Source organism: Pseudophryne corroboree, chromosome 11, assembly GCF_028390025.1.
Source record: "Pseudophryne corroboree isolate aPseCor3 chromosome 11, aPseCor3.hap2, whole genome shotgun sequence".
Taxonomy (NCBI): Eukaryota; Metazoa; Chordata; class Amphibia; order Anura; family Myobatrachidae; genus Pseudophryne; species Pseudophryne corroboree.
The window spans coordinates 93669001-93690685 of record NC_086454.1 but is presented as its reverse complement, the minus strand read 5'-3'; the positions used below and the strand labels follow the sequence as shown (position 1 = coordinate 93690685).

Here is a 21685-nt window from a genome sequence, read left to right as displayed (position 1 = left end):
CAAACAACTGGGTAACAGTCAGAGGTAGGAAGGCCCTGCGTGCAAGCTTACAATCTATAGGGGGACAGACACCGATACACAAGGATAGGGGTCATCTATTGCATAATGGTCCAGCCAGACTGCAAAGGTTCTTGCGTGGGATGTAGGATAAGGTCACACAGCAATGTTGGCCTGGGGTCTGGAGGATGGAAAAGTAAAGAAAAAAAATAAAATGTGAGGCTGTGTGTGGACTGTACAGTGGTTATGTAATTGTATGGAAAAGCATGAAGGTTATGTGGACAGTTCTGGAATCTGATAAGCTTGCCTGAAGAGGAAGAGTTTTCAGGGAATGCTTGAATGTTTAGAGACTAGAGGAGAGTCTTATTGTGCGTGGGAAAACATTCCACAGAGTGGTTGCAGCCCAGAGAAAGTCCTCCAATCGTGAATGGGAGCAAATAATGAGCACGGTTGTGAGATGTAGATCATGTGAAGAGTGGAGAGGTTGGGTTGGGAGATATTTTGAGATAAGTGAAGAGATGTACGTTGGTATAGTTTGGTTAATGGCCTTGTGTGTCAAAAGAGAGTCGAGGATGACACTAGGGGAACGAGCGTGTGGGGTAGAACTGATTCTCAAGTGATATAATGGATTTAATAAATGCTGTACTCAAAACTTGACACTTTCGATAAACAGTAAACTTTCAGGATACAGTAAAAGTTTGTTGGTCGTGCAACATCTAGAAAACTTTGCAATCAAATTTCACACATTGAGAATGTTGCAGCCTACAGGTGTAAAATAACTTAGGTACCTCTATAACAGTGTTGGAAAGAATGTTCTGAACAATATTTGATTTCCATTATAGAAAGAATGTCATGCGCGTATACAGCGGTTATGCCTGCAAACGGTGGCTACTTTACCCTTATTTTACATACGGATGCCCAATAAGCAAATAAAACACCTGACGTACCGTGGAAGGGATGTGTGATGAGGGTAGCAGCTGACCGAGCAACCATCTCATGAGTGGTCTGAAAGAGAATTCAGAGAGCAGAAAGTAAGCGTCTGTAAGACGTAAGGTGTCCGCATTACATATCCACAGCAGCAATTGTACATTCAGTAAAAGGATAAAACGTTTACCTCTTTGATAACGTGGTCCAGGGAGGTGGAGCTTTCTTTTTGATCTCCTCCCTACACACAGATAATAGAAATAAAAGTGAATGTAGTACACCTGTGGCCAGACATACTGAGAAAGCCATTACTGAAAAGGTAAACAAATCCAAATATATTGCAGGCATTTTAAATCGATAATTCTTCTATTTTTCCCTTTATCAAAAGCTAACCACGTATACCATCTGGTAGCACCTCCCACGCAATCCGCTTTCTCAGCCGCCTGTATAACTACTGGAGGACAGTATGCGGTCTCTGTTCCCTCCTAATATACAGGATGCTCCATAAGTATGGAAATACCCTTCTAAAAAGGAAATGAGTAAGAAAAGATAAGATTTTACTTACCGGTAAATCTATTTCTCGTAGTCCGTAGTGGATGCTGGGGACTCCGTAAGGACCATGGGGAATAGACGGGCTCCGCAGGAGACAGGACACTTTAAGAAAGAATTAGGAATACTGGTCTGCACTGGCTCCATCCTCTATGTCCCTCCTCCAGACCTCAGTTAAGGAAACTGTGCCCGGAAGAGCTGACAGTACAAGGAAAGGATTTTGGAATCCAGGGTAAGACTCATACCAGCCACACCAATCACACCGTATAACTCGTGATAAACTTACCCAGTTAACAGTACGAACAACAGAGCATCAGATTAACCTGATGCAACCATAACATAACCCTTATTTAAGCAATAACTATATACAAGTATTGCAGAAGAAGTCCGCACTTCGGACGGGCACCCAGCATCCACTACGGACTACGAGAAATAGATTTACCGGTAAGTAAAATCTGATCTTCTCTAACGTCCTAGTGGATGCTGGGGACTCCGTAAGGACCATGGGGATTATACCAAAAGATCCCAAACGGGCTGGAGAGTGCGGATGACTCTGCAGCACCGAATGAGCAAACACAAGGTCCTCCTCAGCCAGGGTATCAAACATGTAGAACTTTGCAAAAGTGTTTGAACCCGACCAAGTAGCTGCTCGGCAAAGCTGTAATGCCGAGACCTCTCGGGCAGCCGCCCAAGAAAAGCCCACCTTCCTTGTGGAATGGGCTTTTACTGATTTTGGAGGCGGCAATCCAGCCGCAGAATGAGCCTGCTGAATCGTGTTACAGATCCAGCGAGCAATAGTTTGCTTTGAAGCAGGAGCACCCAGCTTGTTGGATGCATACAGGATAAACAGCGACTCAGTTTTCCTGACTCCAGCCGTTCCAGCTACATAAACCTTCAAAGCCCTGACTACATCTAGTAACTTGGCATCCTCCAAGTCACGAGTAGCCGCAGGCACCACAATAGGTTGGTTCAAATGAAAAGATGACACCACTTTTGGCAGAAATTGCGGACGAGTCCGTAATTCTGCCCTGTCCATATGGAAAACCAGATAGGGGCTTTTATGTGACAAAGCCGCCAATTCTGACACACGCCTAGCCGAAGCTAAGGCCAATAGCATGACCACCTTCCACGTGAGATATTTTAACTCCACGGTTTTAAGTGGCTCAAACCAGTGTGATTTCAGGAAACTCAACACAACGTTAAGATCCCAAGGTGCCACTGGTGGCACAAAAGGGGGCTGAATATGCAGCACTCCCTTTACAAACGTCTGAACTTCAGGAAGAGAAGCCAGTTCCTTTTGAAAGAAAATGGATAGGGCTGAAATCTGGACCTTAATGGACCCCAATTTTAAGCCCATAGTCACTCCTGACTGTAGGAAGTGAAGGAAACTGCTCAGCTAGAATTCCTCCGTAGGGGCATTCCTGGCCTTACACCAAGCAACATATTTTCGCCATATACGGTGATAATGTTTAGCCGTCACGTCCTTCCTAGCCTTTATCAGCGTGGGAATAACCTCATCCGGAATGCCTTTTTCTGCTAGGATCCGGCGTTCAACCGCCATGCCGTCAAACGCAGCCGCGGTAAGTCTTGGAACAGACAGGGCCCCTGTTGTAACAGATCCTGTCTTAGAGGTAGAGGCCATGGGTCCTCTGTGAGCATTTCTTGTAGCTCTGGATACCAAGTCCTTCTTGGCCAATCCGGAACAATGAGTATTGTTCGCACTCCTCTTTTTCTTATGATTCTCAGCACCTTGGGTATGAGAGGAAGAGGAGGAAACACAAACCGACTGGAACACCCACGGTGTCACTAGTGCGTCTACAGCTCATCGCCCGAGGGTCTCTTGACCTGGCGCAATATCTCTGTAGCTTTTTGTTGAGGAGGGATGCCATCATGTCCACCTGTGGCAGTTCCCACCGACTTGCAATCTGCGTGAAGACTTCTTGATGAAGTCCCCACTCTCCCGGGTGGAGGTCGTGCCTGCTGAGGAAGTCTGCTTTCCCAGTTGTCCACTCCCGGAATGAACACTGCTGACAGTGCTTTTACGTGATTCTCCGCCCAGCGAAGAATTCTGGTGGCTTCCGCCATCGCCACCCTGCTCCTTGTGCCGCCTTGGCGGTTTACATGAGCCACTGCAGTGATGTTGTCTGACTGAATCAGCACCGGTTGGTTGCGAAGCAGAGGCTCCGCTTGACTTAGGGCGTTGTATATGGCCCTTAGTTCCAGGATATTGATGTGCAGACAAGTCTCCTGACTTGACCACACACCCTAGAAATTTCTTCCCTGTGTGACTGCCCCCCACCCTCGGAGGCTTGCATCCGTGGTCACCAGGACCCAGTCCTGAATGCCAAACCTGCGACCCTCGAGAAGGTGAGCACTCTGCAGCCACCACAGAAGAGACACCCTGGCCCTGGGGGATAGGGTGATCAGCCGCTGCATCTGAAGATGCGATCCGGACCACTTGTCCAACAGATCCCACTGAAAGGTCCTCGCATGGAACCTGCCGAAGGGAATGGCTTCGTATGACGTCACCATCTTTCCCAGGACTCGCGTGCATTGATGCACCTTCACCTGTTTTGGTTTTAAGAGGTCTCTGACCAGAGTCACGAGCTCCTGAGCCTTCTCCGCCGGGAGAAAAACCTTCTTCTGGTCTGTGTCCAGAATCATGGAAGGAAGGGCAGACACGTCGTAGGAATCAGCTGCGACTTTGGAATATTCAGAATCCAGCCGTGCTGTTGCAACACTTCCCGAGAGTGTGCTACGCTGATCAGCAACTGCTCTCTGGACCTCGCCTTTATGAGGAGATCGTCCAAGTATGGGATAATTGTGACTCATTGCTTTCGCAGAAGCACCATCATTTCTGCCATTACCTTGGTAAATATTCTCGGTGCCGTGGACAGACCAAACGGCAACGTCTGGAATTGGTAATGACAGTCCTGTACCACAAATCTGAGGTACTCCTGATGAGGTGGATAAATGGGGACATGCAGGTAAGAATCCTTTATGTCCAGAGACACCATAAAATCCCCCTCTTCCAGGCTTGCAATGACCGCTCTGAGCGATTCCATCTTGAACTTGAACCTTTTCAGGTAAATGTTCAGGGATTTTAAATTCAATATGAGTCTGACCGAACCGTCCGGTTTCGGTACCACAAACATTGTGGAATAGTAACTCCTTCCCTGTTGAAGGAAGGGATCCTTTACCACCACCTGCTGGAGATATAATTTGTGAATTGCCGCTAACACTATTTCCCTCTCTATGGGGGAAGCTGGCAGGGCCGATTTGAGGCAACGGTAAGGGGGCATCACTTCGAATTCCAGCTTGTATCTCTGAGATACAATCTGTATAGCCCAGGGATCCACCCGTGAGCGAACCCACTGGTGGCTGAAATTTCGGAGACGTGCCCCCAGCGATCCTGGCTCCACCTGTGGAGCCCCAGCGTCATGCGGTGGATTTAGTGGAAGCCGGGGAGGACTTCTGTTCCTAGGAACTAGCTGTATTGTGCAGCTTCTTTCCTCTACCCCTGCCTCTGGCAAGAAAGGACGCACCTCGGACTTTCTTGCCTCTGTGATCGAAAGGACTGCATTTGGTAATATGGTGCTTTCTTAGGTTGTGAGGGAATATATGGCAAAAAATTTGACTTCCCAGCCGTGGCTGAGGAAACTAGGTCCGAGAGACCGTCCCCAAACAATTCCTCACCCTTATAAGGTAAAACCTCCATGTGTCTTTTTGAGTCGGCATCACCTGTCCATTGCCGAGTCCACAGGACCCTTCTGGCAGAAATCGACATTGCATTTATTCTAGAGCCCAGTAGGCTAATGTCTCTCTGGGCATCTCTCATATATAGGACAGCGTCTTTTATATGCCCCAGGGTCAGTAATATAGTATCCTTGTCCAAGGTATTAAGTTCCTCAGATAAAGTATCTGTCCATGCTGCTACAGCACTACGACGCAATTGCCGGCCTTAGTAGGGTACCTGAATGTGTATAAACGGACTTCAGGACACCTTCCTGCTTTCTATCCGCAGGATCTTTTAGGGTGGCCGTATCCTGTGACGGCAGGGCTACCTTCTTAGATAAGCGTGTCAAAGCTTTGTCTACCCTAGGGGAGGATTCCCAGCGTAACCTGTCCGCTGGCGGGAAAGGATACGCCATAAGCAACCGTTTGGAAATCTGCATTTTTCTATCTGGAGATTCCCAAGCTTTTTCACATAACTCATTTAACTCATGTGAAGGGGGAAAGGTCACCTCATGCCTTTTTTCCCCAAACATATAAACCCTCTTGTCAGGGACTGGGTTTTCCTCCGAGATGTGCAATACATCCTTCATTGCTATAATCATGTAGCAGATGGCTTTAGCCATTTTAGGCTGCAACTTTGCATCATCGCCATCGACACTGGAGTCAGAATCCGTGTCGCTATCTGTGTCAACAATTTGGGATAGTGGGCGCTTCTGAGACCCTGACAGCCTCTGCGCTGTAGGATCAGGCATGGGTTGAGACCCTGACTGTCCCAAGGCTTCTGCTTTATCCAACCTTTTATGCAAGGAAGTAACATTATCATTTAAAACCTTCCACATATCCATCCAATCGGGCGTCGGCGGCGATCCCACATTCATTTGTACCTGCTCTGCTTCCACATAGCCTTCCTCGTCAAACATGCCGACACAAGCGTACCGACACACCACACACACAGGGGATGCTCTATTGAGGACAGAACCCCCACAAGGCCTTTTGGAGAGACAGAGAGAGAGTATGCCAGCACACACCCCAGCGCTATATGACCCAGGAATTACACAGTAACTTAGTGTTTACCCAGTAGCTGCTGTATATACTGATTTTGCGCTAAATTTATGTGCCCCCCCCCCCCTCTCTTTTTACCCTCTTTCTACCGTGAATCTGCAGGGGAGAGCCTGGGGAGCTTCCTCTCAGCGGAGCTGTGGAGAGAAAATGGCGCTGGCGAGTGCTGAGGAAGAAGCCCCGCCCCCTCAGCGGCGGGCTTCTGTCCCGCGATTTTGTGTAAAATAATGGCGGGGGCTCATGCACATATACAGTGCCCAACTGTATATATGCCACTTTGCCAAGAAGTCTCTAATTGCTGCCCAGGGCGCCCCCCCCCACTGCGCCCTACAGTGACCGGAGTGTGTGGGTTTAATGTGGGAGCAATGGCGCACAGCTGCAGTGCTGTGCGCTACCTCATATGAAGACTGGAGTCTTCTGCCGCCGCTTTTGAAGTCTTCTTGCTTCTCACGCCGGCTTCTGGCTCTGCGAGGGGGACGGCGGCGCGGCTCTGGGATCATTCCTGTGTTCGATCCCTCTGGAGCTAATGGTGTCCAGTAGCCTAAGAAGCATGACCTATCCACAGTGAGTAGGGCTGCTTCTCTCCCCTCAGTCCCACGTAGCAGAGAGCCTGTTGCCAGCAGATCTCTCTGAAAATAAAAAAATCCTAACAAAATACTTTCTATTTAGCAAGCTCAGGAGAGCTCACCAAGGTGCACCCAGCTCGTCCGGGCACAGATTCAAACTGAGGTCTGGAGGAGGGACATAGAGGGAGGAGCCAGGGCACACCAGTATTCCTAATTCTTTCTTAAAGTGCCCTGTCTCCTGCGGAGCCCGTCTATTCCCCATGGTCCTTACGGAGTCCCCAGCATCCACTAGGACGTTAGAGAAATAGGATTTTGGTTACCTACCAGTAAATCCTTTTCTCGTAGTCCGTAGAGGATGCTGGGGTCCACATTAGTACCATGGGGTATAGACTGGTCCACCAGGAGCCATTGGCACTTTAAGAGTTTGAGAGTGTGGGCTGGCTCCTGCCTCTATGCCCATCCTACCAGACTCAGTCTAGAAGCTGTGCCTAAGGAGACGGACATCTTCGAGAGAAGGATTTAACACAGATAGTGGCGAGATTCACACCAGCTCACACATACAAGGCAAACCAAGCTAACTTGCCTTGAAAACCCAGCAACCGTTGAAACATTGCAGTACTCAACTAAAACGAAGTTGTACTTAACCAAATAACAATAGCAGAAAAACGAAGCACTGGGCGGGCGCCCAGCATCCTCTACGGACTACGAGAAAAGGATTTACTGGTAGGTAACCAAAATCCTATTTTCTCTTACATCCTAGAGGATGCTGGGGTTCACATTAGTACCGTGGGGATGTACCAAAGCTCCCAAAACGGGAGGGAGAGCGCGGAGGCTCCTACAGAACTGATTGACTGAACTTCAGATCATCAGAGGCCAAAGTATCAAACTTGTAGAACTTTGCAAACGTGTTCGACACAGACCAAGTTGCAGCTCTGCAAAATTGTAACGCCGAGACATCCCGGCAGCCGCCCAGGAAGACCCCACCTTACAAGTACAGTGGGCCTTGACAGTCGTAGGACACGGCAATCCTGCCATAGAATACGCATGCTGGATGGTAAACCTGATCCAGTGAGAGATCGTCTGCTTAGAAGCAGGACACCCAATTTTCTTGGAATCATACAGGACAAACAGAGTCCGATTTTCTGCGACGAGCAGTCACTTCACATAGATTTTCAAAGCCCTTACAACATCCAAGGACTTTGATGAAATTGAGGCGCCAGTAGCCACAATAGGTTGGTTGATACGAAATGCAGACACAACCTTCGGAAGAAACTGCTGACGTGTCCGGAGCTTAGCTCTATCTTCGTGGAAGATCAAGTATGGGCTTTTACAGGACAAAGCCCCCCACTCCGACACACGTCTAGCAGAAGCTAAGGCCAACAACGTGACAGCCTTCCATGTAAGAAATTTGATCTCAACCTCCCGTAGAGGCTCGTACCAGTCCGATTGGAGGAACTGCACAACCACGTTAAGGTACCAAGGCGCCGTAGGCGGTACAAAGGGAGGTTGAATGTGCATAACTCCCTTCAAAAACGTCTGAACCTCAGGGAGGGCAGCCAATTGTTTCTGGAAGAAAATGGATAGGGCCGAAATCTGGACCTTCACAGATGCCAACCTCATTCCCATATCCACACTGGCTTGTAGGAAGAGGAGAAACCGTCCCAGTTGAAACTCCACCGCAGGAAATTTCTTGGACTCACACTAAGATACATATTTTTTCCAAAATCGATGGTAATGTTTAGACGTTACTCCTTTCCTAGCCTGTATCAGGGTATGAATGACCTTATTCGGAATGCCCTTTCAAGCTAGTATCAGGCATTCAACCTCTATGCCGTCAAAAGAAGCCGCGATAAGTCTTGATAGGCAAACGGCCCCTGCTGCAGCAGGTCCTCCCGAAAAAGGAAGAGGCCTCGGCTCTTCTTGCAGTAGATCCAGAAAATCCGCGTATCAAGCCCTTCTTGGCCAGTCTGGAGCAATGAGGATCGCTTGAACCCTAGTTCTCCTTATGAGCTTTAGAACTCTTGGGATGAGTGGAAGTGGAGGAAACACGTACACCGACTGGAACACCCACGGAGTCACTAGGGCGTGTCTGCTGAGGAAGTCCGCTTCCCAGTTGTCTACTCCCGGAATGAAGATTGCTGACAGCGCCAACGTGTGTTTTTCCTGATATCACTGCCCTTAAGAGACTCCATTTTGAACTTGATCTCCCTCAGAAAGGGGTTTTCCATTTTCGGTACCACGAAAAGGTTCGAATAGCAACCTTTCTTTTGCCTATGAGGTGGTACTGGCACAATGACTTGTGCCTCCACCAACTTCTAGACGGCTTCTTGCAGGACAGTCCTGTCTGCCAGCAGAGCTGGCAAGCCTGATTTGAAAAATCGGTGAAGAGGGAGATTTTTAAATTCCAGCCTGTACCCCTGAGACACAATGTCTTGCACCCAGGGGGCCAGGCGTGACTGAAATGCCTGAGTCTCGCTCCCAACTCCAGGACGTGCAGTCCACCGTCATGCGGAGGACTTTGGTGTACCTGAAGCAGGTTTCTGTTCCTGGGAACCTGCAGCCGCAGGTTTCTTGGACTTCGGCCGACCTCCCCGAAAAAAGGTGTTGGACGGCTTGATCTTTCTGGGCTTGGTAGACCGAAAGGGCTGTGATGTAGCTGAAGAAAAGGGTTTCTTTGGAGCAGGTATAGCTGAGGGAAGAAAAGGCGACTTACCAGCCATAGCCGTGGAGATCCACGCATCTAACGCTTCCCCAAAGAGAGCCTGACCTGTGTAGGGTAGGGTAGGGTAGGGTAGGGTAGGGTAGTCTCCATACTTCTCCTGGATTCCGCGTCGGCAGACCACTGGCGCAACCACAGTCCTCGACGAGCTGATACAGACATGGAAGAAATTCCCGCAGCCATGGAACCCAGGACTTTCATTGATTCTACCAGAAAATCTGGCGAATCCTGAATGTTATGTAAAAACAATTCAACATCACATTTCTCCATAGTATCCAAGTCATCAAGTAACGTGCCTGACCACTTGACTATAGCTTTGGCAATCTGAGCACTTGTAATAGTGGGACGTAGTATTGCCCCAGAAGCCGTGTACATGGATTTGAGCGTATTATCAATTTTACGATCAGCCGAATCTTTCAAGGCGGTAGAACCTGGAACAGGTAACACCACCTTTTTTGAGAGTCTGGATACTGACGCGTCAACAATAGGCGGGTTTTCCCATTTTTTCCTATCCTCTACCGGGAAAGGAAATGCCACCAGAACCCTTTTAGGTATCTGGAATTTTTTATCCGGGTTTTCCCAAACCTTTGCAAAAATAGCATTTAATTCCTTTGATGCAGGGAAGGTTAGCGAGGCTTTCTTATTTTCAGTGAAGAAAGCCTCCTCAACCTGCTCGGGTGTTGTATCAGCAATATTCAACACATCTCTAATAGCCTCCATCATCATCTGCACCCCTTTAGCAAGAGATGCTGCCCCCCGCAACACATCCCCGTCACCGTCTGCAGTGTCAGAATCGGTATCCGTATCATCCTGCGCAAGAGCACATTTATGTGAATATACAGAACTGGTACCAGACTGCCATAGAGTTCTGTAAAGCCTGAGTTGCAGATTCATTTTGTGCAACCCTATTTGAAATCTGAGAAATCATAGATTTGATAGAGGATAACCACTCAAGCTCCCTTGCTGGTATCTGTGCTAAAACAGAGCAATCCTGATTACATGGAATGGGATCATCCTGAGAGGACATATCCTCTGCAGCATATGACACAGAGTCCCTGGACATTGCTTAATGGAGACCACACACACACACAGGGGAGGACAGACAGAGTTTCACCCCCAAGAATGGCAAGAGACAGAGATTGGAGCCAACCCACACACAGCGCTTTTAATGTAAAGGGAGACCCCTACTAACACTGACTGTGCACCTTAGCAGGTTATACAGTCTTAATGCAGCCCCCTACCCCCTTCTACAACCCCCTGGTACCGTGAGAGATAGCTGGAGTTGCTGTGGTGGGACTTGCTCTTCCTGGACAGCACTGTGCTGGCAGGAAAATGGTGCTGAATGCTGCTGGGTCCGCTCTGAGGAGAAGCTCCACCCCCAAAATGGCGCTGTCTTCCTGCTCTTCACAAGGATTTTACTGGCCTGAGGTAAAATGCTGACTGAGATCCACAGACCCCGACAGGCTTGCTGACCAGTGCAGCGATCAGGCGCTGGCTCAGGGCGCCCCTCACAGCGCCGCACTAAGTACCGCTGAGCCTCCGGAGCGCAGTCAGCACTGCGCTCCTACCCTGTTGCCGCCATCTTCACACCGGCCCCCGCTTGCTAGGGAGGGGGGGGTCAGTGACTCACGCGCCACTGATCTTTAGCTCTGTAAGGGGGTGGCGGCATGCTGCTGGGGTGAGCAATCCCCTGTGGCAGGGAACGATCTCAGTGTCCTGTCAGCAGAGATGGTGGCTCAGACCCCACAGGGCGGACACTACTCTCCCCCCCCCCCCCCCCCTTAGCCTCACGAAGCAGGGAGGCTGTTGCCAACAGCCTCCCTGTAAAATAATAAACTCTAAAAAAAAACTTTTACTAAAGTAGCTATGGACAGCTCCCCTAGCTGTGACTGGCTCCTCCGGGCACATTTTCTAAGCGGAGTCTGGTAGGTGGGGCATAGAGGGAGGAGCCAGCCCACACTCTCAAACTCTTAAAGTGCCAATGGCTCCTGGTGGATCCGTCTATACCCCATGGAACTAATGTGGACCCCAGCATCCTCTAGGACGTAAGAGAAATATTAATCAGTGTCTATACATATGATAAGGGGTTGGTGAAACTGTTTAGGGTATGTCACCAATATGGCGGCAACTCTAATTTTTAATCCAAGATGGCCACCATACTGGTGACATAGCCTCAAAAGTCCCCCCACCCCACTTCCTTATCATATGCATACCTCCCAACTGCCCTGATTTTCGCGGGACAGTCCCGTTTTCCTTTTGGGTCTGTCCCGCTGGCCCTCCCACGGGCCGCAGTGTCCCGCAGTTGGGGGGCTCTCTATCACACGCTGCTCTGATCAGTTCAGAGCAGCGGTGAACATGCGCACAGCGTCTATTCCAGTGAGGCAGAGAGACTGGGGGCATGGCCAGCAGCTCACAGAGTGCTGACCGTGCCCCCACTGTGACGAAAATTGGAGGCAAGGATCGCAATCGAGTCATCCACACAAGGCCACACCCCTTTCAATAGGCCACACCCCCTTTTTGCCGCAGCAGCGCAGGGAGTCCCTCCTTCGGGAATCCAAATGTTGGGAGGTTTGCATATGCGTAGACACTGGATTATTTCCTTACTCATTTCCTTTTTAGAATGTTGTTTGCACATTTATGGACCACCCTGTATTATGTGACCAGTTTAACAATGATTTCTTATGTTTTGGAGTCAGAGGAAATCAGGCTGACCCCAGGGTCTGCAGTTATCTTGTACGCATTCATTTCAACTCATGCCACATCTACACCACATTATATAGCGTCCAGCCAGGTGCTTTCTGATTGAATCCCTTCTAAATGATAAGCCAGACAACATGTGATGTGTATGCGGGATCTGTTCAATTTGCCGGCTGTCGGGAACCCGGCGGTCAGGATCCTGCTGTCGGAATGCCGCCGGCATAACAGGACTACTCCCACTTGTGACATCCACGACACCCATAGAGTGTGAATAGATCCTGTGGCCAGTGTAGTGAACCACCAAGCCTGCAAGGGGACTCTCTGCGCTCGCCCCGCTGCCGGCATTCCGGTGGCCAAGATGCCGCTGTCGGGATATGGATAGCCGGCATCCCGCCCGCCTGTAATTCGTATGTGTTCCGTATGTGTGTGGTATGTCACACCATGGTTAGAGCCAACAGCTACTTACATCTATCTGATTCTGGTTCTGGTAGCACTGAGGAGGAAAAACAATAGTGTAAGAGAAGGAGACAATTGTCAAACTTTTATCATAGTGCGGGTTCTTCAATAAATCCCTGCTAGGAGGATGCGAGTGCGCTAGACAGATTCACGTTTTCTGACACTATCTACAGTTAAAGGACCAATAAAAGTGAAAGAACTGTTTACAGTCATCACTTCTTGCCTGTAGAATGATGAGCAACATACAGCATGGGGCAGGCAATTAATGGACAAGTACTGTGAGTGGGTATTACACACATATTCTAGGTTTCCATTTACTTGTCCTTCAAGAATACGCACTCGAGATCCATACATAGATCCCACAATGGGGACTTTTATGGTAATGGCTGGACCAGTAACAAAGAAGAGAAAGTGGTGCCGATGACAGCAACCAGACTGTAGAAGAGTTCAGAAAATGACACCAAATGATTGATTGGGTGCTGGGGTCGCAGCTGCCTAGCAAACAATTGACATGAATGTCCCACAATAAATCACTGAAGCCTTAACGTAAAAACACACGTGGAGAACACTAGCAAACAGCACGCCCGGCTCATCTTAGACACTGTTCTGTTATTGCCATCTGAAGATTGTAAACGGTATTACCTGCAAGACTTTGCTGTGCACCACAGTGCCCACGACGCCAGCACACAGCCGGGGAGTCAGGCCCTTGAACAGTCCCCTCTTGCCGTCAATACTAATTATGTGTTTTGCTGCAAATAAACAGATGATTGGGTCATTAGCTTGCACTGTGCACCATGAATACTACACTCCCCCCTTGTGTGGTCTGTATAGGAGGAAGGAATCTTTATTGGTATTAAACCAAACAAAAACAAAAAAGTGTTCACTGAATTCAGAAAACACTTGTGATTATTTTTCTTTAAATAGCAATTAAGCACCTTTCAGCAGGCACCAGACTTTCTTAGCTTTCCTGCAAATCATGGTCTCTTTGGAAAGAAAGAAAGTATGACTGCCAGACAGTCTCTCATGGCTGGGGAGGGGTGGGTTACGACTGGGGGGGTCATAGTGGCAATTATGACAGCGCTCGGATGGGTGTACCAAAGCCTTACTGCTTCACTATGGTCACCGTAGCAGTAAAATAAAAACCACTGAAATAATTAACAGCAGTCTGAATATTCTTACAGTACTGTATGTCACAGTGATTTATGTTTTAGGGAAGAATAGAACCCTCGCACCCCTCTTTTTTTATGTGGATGCGTCACTAAGTTGGTTCTGAGGGGTAAAAGTATGATACTAGCACCACTCTTTACCAAGGCGAAGTGGGAAGCACTATCACCGAGATGTATTAATATCTTGGCTGCTGGAGAGGGGTGGGAGTGAAAACTCAGGTGATGCCCGCCAGCGGCCACAGCGCATCAACCTAGTGCCGACACGCTGAATCTCTCCCCTAAGCCCGCTCACTAGGCATGCCGCAAGATCTCACATGCAGCCCGAAACGGGCACCCACCACAGCCAGGGACAGAGCTGTCCAACTGTGGAGACAGGGCAACGACACCTGCAACTGTCAAAACCAATAGCTGCAGTCTTTTTGATAGCAGTGTTGATAATGACAGAGACATATAGCGGCCCTGTCCCCTAGCACGCACCACCGGAGTCATACATGACTGAGAAGGGGTATCGGTGCACATAACGTGCGCTTAGAACGCTTCTCCCCTATAACGAGGGCTCTTACATTTACCCCTGAGTAGCCACTGTACCTGTGTGCTATACATTCCATCTGCTGTGCCTGCAATGAGTTTAAGTAGACAATAGTTTTCCTATTCACTGACAGAACGTGACAGGCAACCAGGACAAATAAAAGCTTTAACTTAGATGCAAAAATGTTGCAATTCTTCAACAGGTCATGTGATCATTGTTAGATGTGTTATTTAAAAGCAGAATGTAAAGGCCCATACACACGGTGAGATTCGGGCTAACCCCGATTCTTACTATGCGACAGGGGCTAGGTCGGCACATAGTCAGTATCGTACGCACATAATGAGTGTGCTTGTGATACTGACTATGTGCGATTTTGGCTAAGTGTCAATTTTGAATATCTTTTCTACAAGACTTGCCTGCACAGTCTATCTAATGGCTTGCGATACCGACCACACATCGGCATCGCAACGTGACTTTCACCTTGCAATCTGCACCAACTCTCCTTACGATTTTGACTATATATAGTCAAAATCGTAAGAAAATATCTCACCGTGTGTACACACTTTAACATATATGGGGGGCAAATCAATCAGACTTAAATGGCCATTGTAACTGTGTGGAAACTGCCAATGGTCCCCACAACTCACCCTAGACTCTGGGATTTTTGTACACAGGGGGTAATTCACAGTTGATCGCAGCAGCAAATGTGTTAGCAGTTGGGCAAAACCATGTGCACTGCAGGTGGGGCAGATATAACATGTGCAGAGAGAGTTAGATTTGGGTGGGTTATATTGTTTCTGTGCAGGGTAAATACTGGCTGGTTTATTTTTACACTGCAATTTAGATTTCAGTTTGAACACACCACACCCAAATCTAACTCTCTCTGCACATGTTACATCTGCCTCCACCCCCCCCCCTCCCCCTGCAGTGCACATGGTTTTGCCTAATTGCTAAAAAATTTGCTGCAGCGATCAACTCTGAATTACCACCACAGATCTATGGGGCTGCGACCAAAAATACTGTGAGCCCAGTAAGTACAATAATTATGGCATATAGGTACACACTCATGGATGCGTCAGTTGTATGTAATTGAATCTACCATATAAACTGCTGTTTGAAATGTGTTTAATGTATAAAATGTATTTAACAACATTACTAATACAGCTTTACATGCATTTATAATCACCATAAACTTTTATTCCATTAAATATGTACTTGTAAAACATCTTGCCAAAGGCATTGGGTAATCAGATATGGAAATGCTTCCTGGCCACATGCAATTTAATGAAAAAAGCATTAAACAGAGCTCTCTGTAATGGGAACATAAATGTGAACAACGATCATTATTTCTACACCCAGGCTTGGACTGGCCCACAGGGGTACAGGGGAATCCACCGGTGGGCCCCACTGCCTGGTACTTGATGGTGTATTTTCTACAGTGCATTGCTGTTATTACAGGTTGAGTATCCCATATCCAAATATTCCGAAATACGGAATATTCCAAAATACGGAATTTTTTGAGTGAGATAGTGAAACCTTTGTTTTTTGATGGCTCGGTGTACAAACTTTGTTTAATACACAAATTTATTAAAACTATTGTATTAAATGACCTTCAGGCTGTGTGTATAAGGTGTATATGAACCATAAATGCATTCTGTGCTTAGATTTAGGTCCCATCACCATGATATCTCATTATGGTATGTAATTATTCCAAAATACGGAAAAATCCCATATCCAAAATACCTCTGGTCCCAAGCATTTTGGATAAGGGATACTCAACCTGTATTCTGTTATTAATCTGGTACATTATCATGCATGCAGCAGCTGAATTTACTGTATATATTTATGAAGGGGCCCAGACGTTGCACTCTCTAATGGTTAGTCAAACCAATGAGGTGGAAGGCCACACCCCCTCTGCAGACTGGCCACACCCCTAACATGGGCCCCTAACACTACATTCCCCCTGTGGGCCCTACATGCCCCAGTCCGACACGGTCTACACCCATTATTGTTAGCGCTGGTGTCCCAAAGCGCCACATTACAGGGAAGTAGACGTACCGAATAAACTACAGCTCCCGGCAGCCCATAGCGCCGAAGCATTCCGGCGCTAAGGCCTGCTGGGAGCTGTAGTTTATCGAGTGCATCTTCTTCCCTGTAATGCGGCGCGTTGGGACACCGGCGCTAACAATCGTGACTGGCTGCTTGGCGAGTCTCCGGGAGAGCCACTGACAAAGGGAGGACAGCAGCTTAGCTGCTTCCAGAAGGAGAAGCATTACCCGCTCCTTCCCCACTCGCAGTACCTCCAGGCCCCATCCGCGGCACACCCCACACCACCCACGGTGGTTCTGGACCCCCTCCCCCACACACGCAGCACCATCGCTCCCACCCCTCCCCCACACCACCGCACCCACCTCTCCCCCGCGGTGGCTCCGGACCCCTACCCGCGGCACCCATGCACCCGCCCCCTCCCCCACCCGCGGCACCACCGCACTAGCCCCTCCACAAGGGCGTGCAAGGGTTAAGGGGGCATAGCCCCTTACGACAGTGTGAAGAGCGCCCGTAGGGCGCGATGAATCACCTAGTGCCGTATAATATGGCTGCCCCTTCATTACAGAAGCACTTTCACATGTTACTTCCCTGATACGCTCTAAACAGACATACACTATATATAGACACACATGGTACGTACAAAAGGACCCTGAAGAGCTTTGATTTCAAACGTAAAACAAATAGACCTGGCTAAACATCAGCGTTGGTTAAGGGCACCTACCATATGCAAAAAGACCTGGGAGCTGGTACACTTGACGCCCAAAAAGATTTCTTCCTAAAGTTGGCGGCAGGGGCTCATGTCCCACCTAAAAACAAGAGCAACACATTTCATGAATGCAGCATCTCATTAATGGCAGTCTCCAACACTCAGCGCTGCATTTCTTTCTTGTACTTATATTAACAGCACTTCACCCAGAGATAACCGACCTGCATTATATATGGAGCCATTCAACCACAGCTGTCTGTTTACGCAAATGGCCATCAGCAACAGCCACTTGTGTGCTAGACCCCTGCTGGCTGGACATGACCGCAGTACGATGAGATAAGAGCAGTTTTAGCAACTAGGTGCAGCTGATTTTATCACTGCAGGAGGTTACACTGAACAGCGGGGAAGACACAAGCCAGCACCTGACCACACCAAACTAGCGTCAGATCATTCCAAATACGTTTCAGGTGTCTTGGTGTATAACCTATTTCCCAAAAACATAGCGGGAATCAGTTATATTAAAACGTACTCGTCTAAGCTAACATTTACACACGGCAATTTTTTTTTATTTTTTTTTTTAAATGAAAGTCTTTGCCGGGTCCCAGGCCAAAATAGATGTAATTGATGGGTATGAAAAGCAAGCATGTTATATTTAGTCACAGTCACTTGCCAATAGGACACATACACCACTAAAACGCTCATGGTAACCCTTTCATGGGAAGAAACTTCTAATTAACGGCTTTCATTTAGATATACAGACTATCATGAAAGAACGGGTTCGAAATGGGTTACAAGTCTGCAAAACACATTCAGTAGGAGATGGGTTAAAGCCTTGGGAAGTCCTACACTACTTCCCACCACACCGACATCCCCTGCATATTATAAAGTAGGATGGTACCGTAACTAGTGGCAGAAGCAGCACCAGAGAAGGACTGTGGGAGGACACATGCCAGCAGGTACAGTTACATTACTAATTCGCACAGATTTCCTAAACATACATGTACACACCGCAGAGCTCAGTACATGGCACTATTATAGTAATCATATAAGCTGAGACTTGAGGGTAAAAAAGAAAGACGGAACTGGAAATCCAACCATAAGAAAGCTGTGCCACCAATGGGGGCCTGTATGTGTGTGTACTCTCTTTAAAGGCAACAATGGGCATTTATTTATATCTCCACAGATAGATCCAGTCTTGTGCCAGCAATCGGCCATGAAAAAGCATGTGCTCTTCCTCTTGTTCTGTACGTGCTGTCTCCAGTATCAGATGATCTGCAACTGCAGCAACGCCCTTGTACGCCAAAAACGTGGGGTGCTGGATTTGGTAGTGACCCTTTGGTGTTATAGAAACCGGCTTAAAGTCCCTTTGCTGGGCATCAACCTGTATGGGTGTTACTGTGGCACGGGAGGCTCGGGCACTGCAGTGGATGACGTGGACAGATGCTGTTTCCAGCACGACTGTTGCTACCGCTATTCGAGGCTGGATCTGCAGTGTCACAGCAAGATTAAGTGGCAGTTTTACCACTTCTCGTGTGGCCAGTCACACACTGAATGCAAGTCACCCACTGTGTGTGGTAGGATGGCGTGCGAGTGTGACCGGCAGTTTGCAGAGTGTCTGACGAAGGCCAAACCCAAGAAAAAGCACTTCTTCTATAGCAAGAAGGATATGTGCATTGGACCCCACGATACCTGTCCACAAATCCATCTAAATATGACAGCCGTCTTACAGTGGACGCAGAATCAGACCAGCACGGATGTCACTGCTGGAAAGGGGACAAAGACAGCCTGGAGTAGGAAAAAGAGATGGATGGCAAAGAGGAGGAACAAGACTGAGAAGCCTAAAGATTTTAGAGGGTCACCCCTATGGATATAAATAATCGCAGTCTGGTGGGAATACAGATACTGTACAATTTACCATTTAACACTATGCAATTGGGTGCTTCTACATATTATTAATACTATATTTATATAAAGTATCAGAATATTTAGCATGAAGATGTAGGTAGCAACTAGAAGTAATTGTGCTACAGTAATATAGGATAATTTTCCATATGACCAAACGTGCTATCACTTAAAAAGCAGTAATTACACATAGTAGGGTTCTTTCTCAGTTATCCTTAACCATTATCTCCTTTAAATAATTATTTGGAGGGAAAACAAGTATGGCTTCCAGACAGAGAAACAGCATTTCAACAGGTCACATTTAAACGAAGGTAGGTAAGGGAGGATGTCAGAGTGACAAGATCTCAGAGGGGAATTGCAAAGCCTTTGCACAGTGCATCGTATGCCATGTGACAGTGGTTGCCATGGTAATTACAAAACGCTGGGGCACATTTGTAGAATGACCAATTAATAGCAGTCTTAAAAAAAAAAAAAAAATATGGAAATAGTGTAAACTAACTAGGTGTACGAGTCACCTACAAAATCAGAAAAATACAATCTTTTCCAAGAATAGGCTAGGACGTGTTTCAGTGAGGTCACTCATTTCTGGCAAGCAGAGAGGCTGTACACTAAAAAATATTCATCCAGCTCATATCTTTCTTTAAGGGTCCCCAGTGGTACATAATTTTGTTTATACTTGCAGGTATTGCACATCTCCATGTTCCCTGCCAGTCACAGATGGACTGTATAACCACCTTTATACTAAAGGAGTATACCCATATATTAATAAAATTTGGTTAAAAGATTTGTGAAAGGATTTCGTTATTTTTTTAATTTAAGACAAATAATCAAACAAATAAAGCAGCAGTCTGAAAAGCCCGGCCGTTTTATACTTACAACATTATGTAACTTGTGTCACACATACATTGAAGCAGCGATTTCCTGATACTGATCTGCGATACAATGCGCAGATCGGCAGACTCTAACGATAGGGGAATATACACGTTAAAAAAAAAAATCCCAGACTTGCCGATTCCAATCATTTTTGGGTCCGAATCGGCAAATCAAGACAGTCCACCATGTTGCATTTTACCAATACCATGACGCAGACACTTGCAGAACAGGGAAATGCTGCACTTAATTGCTGATGTACGAGTTCCTTTACTCAGTTATTTTGCAGGGAAGCTGTCAGTACCCTGGCAGTCAGAATATCGACGCCGGAATACCGACCCTATTCTGAATACCAAAACCAGCATCCAGAAGGGTACACCATCCCGGCGCCGGAAAACCGGGATACCAAACGGAGAGGGACTGCACCGCAAGGCAGGTAAGTCGTGAATGGTCAGCACGCCAATGCTGCAACAACAACAAACAAAGGTCGCCTGCAGCACACCAATGCTGCAAAAAAAGATCGCCTGCAGCACACCAATGCTGCAAAAAAAGGTCGCCTGCAGCACACAAATGCTGCAAAAAAAGGTCGCCTGCAGCACACCAATGCTGCAAAAAAAGGTCGCCTGCAGCACACCAATGCTGCAAAAAATGTCACCTGCAGCACACCAATGCTGCAAAAAAATGTCACCTGCAGCACACCAATGCTGTAAAGGGGTCGGAATTCACACTGACATAGCCAAACCTCCAGCAAGTTATTTCTCTTGACCACCCCTGGCTAGTGAAATATCCAGTGTCCTCACTATGGGGGAGATGTATCAAACCTTGGAGAGAGAGAGAGAGAGAGAGAGAAGAGATGAAGTACCAACCAACAAGCTTCCGTCACTATCCAGGCAATTTTGGAAAATAACAGGAGCTGACTGAGTAGTACATTAGCACTCTACACTTTTTCTCTCTCCAAGCTTTCATACATCTTTGATGTTGTTATTGCTCGGAATATGAAATAAGAATTTACTTACCGATAATTCTATTTCTCATAGTCCGTAGTGGATGCTGGGAACTCCGTAAGGACCATGGGGAATAGCGGCTCCGCAGGAGACTGGGCACAAATAGAAAGCTTTAGTACTACCTGGTGTGCACTGGCTCCTCCCCCTATGACCCTCCTCCAAGCCTCAGTTAGGATACTGTGCCCGGACGAGCGTACACAATAAGGAAGGATTTTGAATCCCGGGTAAGACTCATACCAGCCACACCAATCACACCGTATAACTTGTGATCTGAACCCAGTTTACAGTATGATAAACAGAGGAGCCTCTAGAAAAGATGGCTCACTACAACAATAACCCGATTTAGTTAACAATAACTATGTACAAGGATTGCAGACAATCCGCACTTGGGATGGGCGCCCAGCATCCACTACGGACTATGAGAAATAGAATTATCGGTAAGTAAATTCTTATTTTCTCTGACGTCCTAGTGGATGCTGGGAACTCCGTAAGGACCATGGGGATTATACCAAAGCTCCCAAACGGGCGGGAGAGTGCGGATGACTCTGCAGCACCGAATGAGAGAACTCCAGGTCCTCCTCAGCCAGGGTATCAAATTTGTAGAATTTAGCAAACGTGTTTGCCCCTGACCAAGTAGCTGCTCGGCAAAGTTGTAAAGCCGAGACCCCTCGGGCGGCCGCCCAAGATGAGCCCACTTTCCGTGTGGAATGGGCTTTTACAGATTTTGGCTGTGGCAAGCCTGCCACAGAATGTGCAA

The 21685-nt window shown here is 47.6% G+C and overlaps 1 protein-coding gene across 1 annotated transcript in view; it reads right to left on the bottom strand.

Annotated features, from left to right (window-relative positions):
• MTCH2 (mitochondrial carrier 2) overlaps window positions 1-21685 on the bottom strand; it is a 55241-nt gene that overhangs the window by 15103 nt on the left and 18453 nt on the right. Inside the window, exons 2-6 of the mRNA XM_063944557.1 lie at window positions 17168-17252; window positions 13345-13451; window positions 12713-12739; window positions 1112-1162; window positions 945-1002 (exon numbers count right to left, since the gene is read on the bottom strand). Coding sequence (XP_063800627.1) covers window positions 945-1002; window positions 1112-1162; window positions 12713-12739; window positions 13345-13451; window positions 17168-17252 — 328 coding nt within the window. The remainder of the gene's footprint in view (window positions 1-944; window positions 1003-1111; window positions 1163-12712; window positions 12740-13344; window positions 13452-17167; window positions 17253-21685) is intronic.